The 10,291-nt window shown below is 46.1% G+C and overlaps 1 protein-coding gene across 3 annotated transcripts in view; it reads right to left on the bottom strand.

Moving 5' to 3' along the window:
• The window catches only part of nek6 (NIMA-related kinase 6), a 40,429-nt gene that overhangs the window by 14,869 nt on the left and 15,269 nt on the right, over window positions 1-10,291 (bottom strand). For 2 of the 3 annotated variants that reach the window (XM_084460029.1, XM_084460030.1), the window contains exon 3: window positions 3,674-3,784. In XM_084460029.1, coding sequence (XP_084316155.1) covers window positions 3,674-3,754 — 81 coding nt within the window. In that variant the 5' untranslated portion in view covers window positions 3,755-3,784. Of the gene's footprint in view, window positions 1-3,673; window positions 3,785-4,768; window positions 4,875-10,291 lie in introns of those variants that run through there. The other variant, XM_084460028.1, reaches the window with a different exon arrangement.

The following is a 10,291-nucleotide window of genomic DNA, read 5'->3' as shown; positions in this document are numbered from 1 at the left end:
GGGATTTTATCTATAGGATACTATTGACATGCATATGATATTGTAATTTAATTTAACTGAATGTGTGTCTGGGCATACAGAGATCCGATTGGTTGTCTGGGCATACAGAGATCCGATTGGTTGTCTGGGCATAGAGAGATCCCATTGGTTGTCTCTCGGCCCCCTGCTCCGTGTGACTGGTCTGTTTCCGTGGCTCAAGGCTGTAGTTATTGACACCTCTGGCAATTGCGCTAATTGTTTCGGGGGGGGAGGGGGGGAGTGGTGTCTGTGTGTGTGGGGGGGGGGGCGTGTGTGTGCACGTGTGTGTGTAAGTAGTGGCTAATATTGAAAGACAAACACGCACGCACGCACACACACAGTGTCATTTGGCACTAGGGAAATCCCAGCTGCTGGTTTTCCTGCGCGCTGACCCAGATCAGCATGGTCTCTTACAGGGTGTTCATTAGAACTAGTCTAATAAGCTGGCTGAGTGTCCACATCCACTGGTGGGTAGGGCTTGTGTTTTTGGGAAAGACCCATTGGTTCCGTTGTGTCAGACAAGAGCAGTCAATCACAGTGCAATGAAAGTGCAATGATTTCAAATTTGGACCCAGGTCTGGTGAATATGACTGATAGTAAAGGAGTGTTGCCGTCGGACACACCCTTCTGATCAATATGGCAATAACAGAATGACTAGTCCTCACTGCCTCCTCCTCCTCTCCCCTTCTCCTCCCCCTCCTTCTCTCCTCCTCCTCCCCTCCTCCTCCTCTCCCCTCCTCCTCTCTCCTCCTCTTCTCCACTCCCTCCTTTCCTTCTCCTCTCCCCCTCTTCCTCTCCCCTCTTCCTCTCCTCCTCCTCCTCTCCCCCTCTTCCTCTCCCCCTCTTCCTCTCCTCCTCCACTCCCCTCAAATTTCATGTGAACCGTTCCTCTTGAGAATTAGGTTTTTGATCAACAGAGTTTGATCTGGTGTGCCTTCATCCAAATTGATTTTGATTTGATTTGATTTATCGATGGATTTAAAAACACAAACAAGAATCCAAAGGATAACATGAAAAAGAGAAAACCCTTATTTCCATCATGGGCCACAGCAAAAACAACCATGACATGACATAAAAACATACACTTAAAACATTAGGGAACCCTATAGCTAAAATTGTACATCCTATAATTACTAAATAACTGATTGAACTCCTAGTATATATGGGCTATTCCTCTACCCTGTCCATGAGCAACTTCCTGACTATTGATACCTCCACGAAACGGACCCTCGCCTCAATGCACTCTTTGTTATTTTTATATCCATCGGTAAAAAAAGCCTGAAGTTAACATTAAATCATTACATACCGTAAAGTGTGCCTGACTGTTTTTTTTTCATCTTTCTTCCTTGATTCGCCTCGCTGGCCAAGAAAAAGGGCCAGGGTTGCATATTACGCCTGTCTGACATTTTAAGAGATTCTAGCGGTTCAGTGGTTGATTGAAACAGTGCAGTAGGCCTCTGTGGATTATAGGGGGGGCTTAATGTATGAGTCAAGCCTAGGTGAGGGGGAGAGGAGACGGAGAGAGAGAGAGAGAGAGAGAGAGAGACAGAGAGAGAGAGAGAGAGAGAGAGGGAGAGACAGAGAGAGAGAGAGAGAGAGACAGAGAGAGAGAGAGACAGAGAGAGAGAGAGAGAGAGAGAGACAGAGAGAGGGAGAGAGAGAGACAGAGAGAGAGAGAGAGAGACAGAGAGAGAGAGAGAGAGAGAGAGACAGAGACAGAGAGAGAGAGAGAGAGAGAGAGAGAGAGAGAGAGAGAGTGGTATCTGAAAATCCCTTGACTTCCCTCCAACTTCCCGATCGCTCCGATTCAACCCACATGTGTTTCATCACTTCTCTCCACCACTACTGAGGGGGGGGGGGTGTAAGGGGGACGAGGGGAGCTGGGAAAAACCTTGGGGTAGGTCTCAAAAGCTCCTAACTCTATCAACATCGTTTTTCTTTGCCCTTTTTTTATTTTTTACATTCTCTGGCCTTCGGGAGCATCATAAAAATCACAATTTTGGGAAAACCAAAATGGCTTTGCCAGACTAGATTTGTTTTTGAAGGGCTATTAGCTAATCTTTAGCGACAGCTACTGATTTGTGTTTGGCTGGTCGGGGCTGAGGGTGCTAACCGCTAACTTTCTCTCCCCCGCCGCGGACGTGTCGGTTGACGCGCCGCGTGGCGCCTGCGGGAGAGCGCCCCCGCCTGGCGATGATCCAGCGGTTCCCCACAGAAACGTATTTTTCTTATTTTTTCGCCTTTGTGGCCGTTGTTTTCGTTTCAGCCGGTGAGTGATAGCTACGCAATTAAAACCCTGATTTACGTCTTTGTAGTGTGTGTTGATGCACAACCATAGACAAACACGTTTAAAACATTGTAACTCTGGTAATAAATCTGTATTTTATTTAATTTGGTCTGAAGTTTTTAGCTGGTCCTGTGTTGCTCAATTGGAAGATTGTGGTGTATTATATACAGTGTTCTCACTGAGGCCACCCATACTGTAAACGCTCGCTGGCTCTTTGGATGAAAGGACCCGCTATAAAGTATGCATATACTTGTATATTATCATTATATCTTATCTAGGAAGAAAGGGAACAAAGGTTCAGGCATTCCAAGAGAGATGAAGAAACAGAGAGGCAGAGGCTCCGTGTACGGCAATAGCAGCTGTTCGATATCGCTGGCTAATTGCACTTAACTAGTATGCAATTACTAGCGCGGCGTTGCTCAGCTAAGTGACACCACAAAGAGCTATTACCTCGCTTCTCAAGCTGGCACAATAATTTGTCACGTAATCGCCTCTGCCGTCGAACGCTGAGAAGGGAGATGATGAAGGCTAATTTCTTCAAGAATAACCACTCATTATCTGACCAATCACCAGGCGGCTTTGAATATTGTTAAATGATGGGGTTGGTAAGAGAGTATCCACTAACATAGGCCCGCTGTAGGCAGCTGTTCCCCAACCGTCACTTCACTGGGTCATTTCAAAAGGCTTTTATATTTAAGACTGGTTGGTTGGTATTTAAGAAGGTTGGTATTTAAGAAGGTTGTTTTTTTTACCCTTCTGTAACTATATGTCATTTCAAGCATGAATGGAAAAGGCTAATTCTAAAGGTTTAAATGTTGTATAAGAAAGTAAAAAGTCTAAATGTTGTATAAGAACTTAATTTCAGCAAGTCGGCAATGGAATGACAATATAGTCTTTAAACATCTTGCTCAGGTTGCTTGGATCACAGATTTTCGGGATCTGATTTGTTTTCTGAGATGTGACTACGGTAAAATCAATTTACCAACAGGGTTGAAGCATCTGGAGCATCTGGCAGAGAAGCGTTCTCCGGCTTTTGTGGCGTCAAATCCACAGCAAATAAGCGCAGAATGTTGTTTAATTTGATCACATGGAAGCTACTGGCACACGCACGCCTACAGGCAGGCGCACGCCACACACACGCATGTGTACTTTCATATCTTTGTGGGGACCGCCTAAACCTACCCTAAACATAACCTTTCACCCCTAACCATAATTGTCACACGTCCTAAACCCTAACCTTTGCCCCTAAAATTAACCCTAAACTTGTGAGAACCATCCCTGTGTCCCCACAAGGTACAGTAAAGCACACACACACACACACACACACACACACACACACACACACAAAGGTGTAGGCCTCATCCTCACCTGATCCTCTTGTCCGGGCATCTTGTACATGTGGTTGTGGTTGTCTATGTTGTGTTGGTGGTGGTTGTTCTGCGCCTCCATGGTAGCATCCCCAGCAGGCCTCTTCACCACTACAGGAGACACAGAGTTAGCTTAGCTTAGCTTTAATATACTGCAGGAGACACAGAGTTAGCTTAGCTTAGCTTTAATATACTGCAGGAGACACAGAGTTAGCTTAGCTTAGCTTTAATACACAGAGTTAGCTTAGCTTAGCTTTAATATACTGCAGGAGACACAGAGTTAGCTTAGCTTAGATTTAATACACTGCAGGAGACAAAGAGTTAGCTTAGCTTAGCTTTAATATACTGCAGGAGACACAGAGTTAGCTTAGCTTAGCTTTAATATACTGCAGGAGACACAGAGTTAGCTTAGCTTAGCTTTAATACACAGAGTTAGCTTAGCTTAGCTTTAATATACTGCAGGAGACACAGAGTTAGCTTAGCTTAGATTTAATACACTGCAGGAGACAAAGAGTTAGCTTAAGTTATCTTTAATTCACTGCAGGAGAAACAGAGTTAACGTAGCTTATCTTTAATACACTGCAGGAGATGCACAGAGTTAGCTCATCTTTAATAAACTGCAGGAGACATACACCGAGTTAGCTTAGCTTTAATACACTGCAGGGGACACAGAGTTAGCTTAGCTTAGCTTTAATATACTGCAGGAGACACAGGGTTAGCTTAGCTTAGCTTTAATACATTGCAGGAGACACACAGAGTTAGCTTAGCTTTAATAGACCTACATGTCAAATAATCAGGATGGCAATGCTCCGGTCATACACAAAGATGTACAGTACGTGGCATAGAAATAGATATATTTTGATACTGTACAGTTCTCGCCAAGAGGAAAGCAGCCAGCTTTTCCAGTGGCTCCATAAGATATCTCATTAGGATATGATGAAAGACAAATACACAGAAGTCACCTTGTTTCTCAGTTACATAAGACTTAGTTTAATCTTAACCCCCGTAGTTGAGGAATGTTTTACAATCAGGACACAAAGTTCAGGAAAAGTTCCCTGGAAAAGCAATGATCAGACAGGACAACTGTGGTGTATACCAGAACTTAGATACACCCTCAAACATTCATCCATCCAATGGAAGCACAGTCTCTGCATTCTCTCTCTGCATTTTATGGTATGTTTGCTTCTTGCAAAGGTGTTATCAAGTCCTTTGTATTGCTAAAACACTCCTAGACTTGGCATCTGTGAAGGCCATTTGCCAGAGGTGAGATCCTACTTATCTGCCCCAGATTACTCCAAATGTCAATAAATGTCGAGTAGATGAAAGAGAATGAGAATTATAATACATACAGTAGAAAAACGGGTTCAGAAATCACACACTCATGAACATGTGTGTTTGTGTGCGTGTGTGTGTGACTCAGACAAATGTGCAACATGCACACACACCAACTTGTACACTACAACTACACTGTCCGCTCGCTAATTTCTTCAAGCAAACCTCCAAATATGATAATAGTAAAATGAGATCCCATGTACATACAGATGCTGTGATGTGTATTTTTATGCACATCTCTGCTTCCTGCCTTCCTTACGTTCTGATGGCGTAAGCAGAAAAGCATATTATGCAAACCAAGGCCATGCACCCACACATCTCTCTCTCTCTCTCTCTCTCTCGCTCTCTCTCTAGCTAGCTGTATCTCTCTCCCACTCTCTTCTATCTCCCCCTTTCTCTGTGAATGTGCGGACGCGGCAGACTTGACTTCTCCAGGTGGGCGAGGATCACTTTACAATCAGTGGCAGACCGCTACAGATAAGGGAACACTGTTGCGTTCTTGCTCTCATATATTCATCATCACTGTAGTTACGTTCTTGTATAATATCTGCATCATGGCAACAAAAATTTATAAATTCAACGACTATGTAATTCACATTAAAGGTCCAGTTTCATTGATGCGAAGGTATCAGGTAGGTATCCCTCTCATGTCAGCTTACTCTAATGTCAAGTAAGTATCAGCTTTTGAGTTTTCTGATTTTCCGTGACACGTTTCTGTAACGAAGATGTAGATTACATAATGTCCGCTTACCTACATAGGCACCGGAATGAGGGGGACTTCTGGTGTTAGGCTATGACGTTAGGCAATACTATTTACATTATAGTAAAAAAAAAAATTACATTACAGTCATTTAGCAGACGCTTTTATCCAAAGCAACTAACAATAATTGCATTTAACGTAGGAAAAGCCAACTTACTACTACTTGCCAGTGATGTGATCTAGGCTGTTTGGATGTGATCTAGGCTGTTAGGTTGTGATCTAGGCTGTTTGGCTGTGATCTAGGCTGTCTGGCTGTGATCTAGGCTGTTTGGCTGTGATCTAGGCTGTTTGGCTGTGATCTAGGCTGTTTGGCTGTGATCTAGGCTGTTGGCTGTGATCTAGGTTGTTTGGCTGTGATCTAGGCTGTTTGGCTGTGATCTAGGCTGTGTTTGGCTGTGATCTAGGCTGTTTGGTTGTGATCTAGGCTGTTTGGCTGTGATCTAGGCTGTTTGGCTGTGATCTAGGCTGTTAGGCTGTGATCTAGGCTGTTTGGCTGTGATCTAGGCTGTGTTTGGCTGTGATCTAGGCTGTGTTTGGCTGTGATCTAGGCTGTGTGGCTGTGATCTAGGCTGTTTGGCTGTGATCTAGGCTGTGTTTGGCTGTGATCTAGGCTGTTTGGCTGTGATCTAGGCTGTTTGGCTGTGATCTAGGCTGTGTTTGGCTGTGATCTAGGCTGTTTGGCTGTGATCTAGGCTGTGTTTGGCTGTGATCTAGGCTGTGTTTGGCTGTGATTTAGGCTGTTTGGCTGTTATCTAGGCTGTTTGGCTGTGATCTAGGTTGTGTTTGGCTGTGATCTAGGCTGTTTGGCTGTGATCTAGGCTGTTTGGTTGTGATCTAGGCTGTATGGTTGTGATCTAGGTTGTTTGGCTGTGATCTAGGCTGTTTGGCTGTGATCTAGGCTGTTTGGCTGTGATCTAGGCTGTTTGGCTGTGATCTAGGCTGTTTGGCTGTGATCTAGGCTGTTTGGCTGTGATCTAGGCTGTCTGGCTGTGATCTAGGCTGTTTGGCTGTGATCTAGGCTGTTTGGCTGTGATCTAGGCTGTTTGGCTGTGATCTAGGTGGTGTCTGGCTGTGATCTAGGCGGTGTTTGGCTGTGATCTAGGCTGTTTGGCTGTGATCTAGGCTGTTTGGTTGTGATCTAGGCTGTATGGTTGTGATCTAGGCTGTTTGGCTGTGATCTAGGCTGTTTGGCTGTGATCTAGGCTGTTTGGCTGTGATCTAGGCTGTTTGGCTGTGATCTAGGCTGTCTGGCTGTGATCTAGGCTGTTTGGCTGTGATCTAGGCTGTTTGGCTGTGATCTAGGCTGTTTGGCTGTGATCTAGGTGGTGTCTGGCTGTGATCTAGGCGGTGTTTGGCTGTGATCTAGGCTGTTTGGCTGTGATCTAGGCTGTTTGGTTGTGATCTAGGCTGTTTGGCTGTGATCTACGCTGTGTTTGGCTGTGATCTAGGCTGTTTGGATGTGATCTAGGCTGTTTGGCTGTGATCTAGGCTGTTTGGCTGTGATCTAGGCTGTTTGGCTGTGATCTAGGCTGTTTGGCTGTGATCTAGGCTGTGTTTGGCTGTGATCTAGGCTGTATGGCTGTGATCTAGGCTGTTTGGCTGTGATCTAGGCTGTTTGGCTGTGATCTAGGCTGTGATCTAGGCTGTGATCTAGGCTGTTTGGCTGTGATCTAGGCTGTGATCTAGGCTGTGATCTAGGCTGTTTGGTTGTGATCTAGGCTGTTTGGCTGTGATCTAGGCTGTGTTTGGCTGTGATCTAGGCGGTGTTTGGCTGTGATCTAGGCTGTTTGGCTGTGATCTAGGCTGTTTGGTTGTGATCTAGGCTGTTTGGCTGTGATCTAGGCTGTGTTTGGCTGTGATCTAGGCTGTGTTTGGTTGTGATCTAGGCTGTTTGGCTGTGATCAAGGCTGTTTGGCTGTGATCTAGGCTGTTTGGCTGTGATCTAGGCTGTTAGGCTGTGATCTAGGCTGTTTGGCTGTGATCTAGGCTGTTAGGCTGTGATCTAGGCTGTTTGGTTGTGATCTAGGCTGTTTGGCTGTGATCTAGGCTGTTTGGTTGTGATCTAGGCTGTTTGGCTGTGATCTAGGCTGTTTGGTTGTGATCTAGGCTGTTTGGCTGTGATCTAGGCTGTGTTTGGCTGTGATCTAGGCTGTTTGGTTGTGATCTAGGCTGTTAGGCTGTGATCTAGGCTGTGTTTGGCTGTGATCTAGGCTGTTTGGCTGTGATCTAGGCTGTGTTTGGCTGTGATCTAGGCTGTGTTTGGCTTTGATCTAGACTGTTTGGCTGTGATCTAGGCTGTGTTTGGCTGTGATCTAGGCTGTGTTTGGTTGTGATCTAGGCTATGTTACATCCTTGGTGCTGCCGCTGTGCAGTACAGTTTATTGGTGTCGTTGTGACAGCGTAGGCTAGCAACCGCTCTTCAAAAAACATTTTTGTAGTTATGCAAATTGGCGCATAAAAATTCACTAGAATGCAGGAAACTCCCGTCTGAAATTCAAAATTTCCTGGAGGAGAACCCCCGCCCCCCCCACACTACGTGTTTCAATCCGGCACGCCTGCCTACACCATCCTAACACTAATAATACTCTTACTTACTTAAAAAGCTCTCGGTTATCAGGTGGGGCGGCTGTAGCTCAGTTGGTAGAGCGGGTCGTTCAGTGAGCAAAGGGTCAGTGGTTCGATTCCCAGCTCCGACTGTCCACATGTCAAGTGTCCTTGAGCGAGACACCTAACCCCAAACTGCTCCCAGTGAGCAGGTTAGCACCTTGCATGGCAGCTACCGCTGTATGGGTGAATGAGAGGCCATTGTAAAGTGCTTTGAGTGCCGCTAAGGTGGAAAAGCACTATATAAGTGCAGTCCATTTACCATCAGACCAAGAGGGTCAACCAATGCCATTCATAACATCTATGGTGGCCCTGCGATTGTGATGTGAGTGTTGGATCAGTCCTCGTGAGCGGCCTGGAACACAGCAGCAGTGAACTCACTGAACCTGGCGAGGAAGCCAGGAGGAACGCCCATATCAGGAACCCTTACTGATTACACTACCGGACAAAACAACGTACTACTGTTTGAAGAATACACTCGCTCAAACACACATACAGCACACACACACACGCCCACACAGTGTGAATGGAGTACGGCCATCAGCCTTATAAACATGGCTCCCCTCTGACTCTCTCCCCCGCCCTCTGCGACCTTTGCACTAAACTGACTGCAATTGCACTGCTACTATTTGCACTATATTTGTATCACTGCACTTTATGAGTCCTGTCATGCACTGTCCTGTCCTGTCCTGTCCTTGCACCTGTCCTGTCCTGTCCTGTCCTTGCACCTGTCCACTGTTATTTTATTGTCAGCACCACGGTGTCGGAAAAATGTATGTAAAAGTACAACGGCAATAAACAAATTCTGATTCTGATTCTAATTCTGATTCTGAGTATGAACTACAGCCATAATCGTACCCGATGGCTAACACACACACACACACACACACACACACACACACACAGCCCTGGGAAGTCATGTAACCAGCCTGGAACACCAAGGAGCATTTCAGCCTGTTTGTGTCATATTTGACTGTGACAAGCTGACGATCTGGGCTCCCGAGGAGAAATCACCTCAGAAAAAACACAGAGAAATTACCTCAGAAAACACAGAGAAATTACCTCAGAAAACACAGAGAAATTACCTCAGAAAAGAGAGAAATCGCCTCAGAAAACACAGAGAAATTACCTCAGAAAAGAGTGAAATCACCTCAGAAAACACACAGCGGCCTCTGACACGTCACCTGTGACATCACAGTAGCAGTGAGGAGCAGTATCATGGTGAATTGGTAAATGGACTGCACTTATATAGCACTTTTATCCAAACCGCTTTAAATGAAGGCCTCTCATTCACCCATTCACACACACATGCATACACCAATGGTGGCCAGCTGCCATGCAAGGTGCTAGCCTGCTCATTGGGAGCAATTTGGGGTTCAGTGTCTCGCCCAAGGACACTTCAACATGTGGAGCCGTGTCTGTGTGTGTGTGTGTGCGTGCGTGCGTGCGTGCGTGTGCGCATGCGTGTGTGTGTCGTAGTATCACTTCCACCCTCCCTCGCCCACGCTGGGTTCTATCGGGTCCTCTGACGTGCCGACACACATGACGACCCCTCATAAACAGAACTGTACACAGCCCGCCCGCCGAGAAGCTAGCGACTGAGTTTAACCACAGATGGGTTCCATACGCCGAGCCTGCGTGCGTGTGCGGTGCTCTTGCGGCGGTGCGCGCGTGTTTTCAGAGAACCGCGGCGATGAACCGCGCTCGTCTTATCGCGGCAGGATGGGCCCGTGGGCTTCCCACAATAAACACATCCACCTCTCAATCTCTACCTTCAGCTTCACAGAATGGAAACGTTTTCATCTGGGCCTCGATAACCACCTGTACAGTCACTTCTCAGAAAAGATTACTGAGGCATGTGTGCGTGTGTGTGTGTGTGTGTCTGTGTGTGTGTGTGTGTCTGTGTGTGGGTGTGCATTTTCT

The sequence above is a fragment of the Borostomias antarcticus genome (assembly GCF_949987555.1).
Source record: "Borostomias antarcticus genome assembly, chromosome: 30".
Lineage (NCBI taxonomy): Eukaryota > Metazoa > Chordata > Actinopteri > Stomiiformes > Stomiidae > Borostomias > Borostomias antarcticus.
This window is presented reverse-complemented; position numbering and strand designations above follow the sequence as displayed.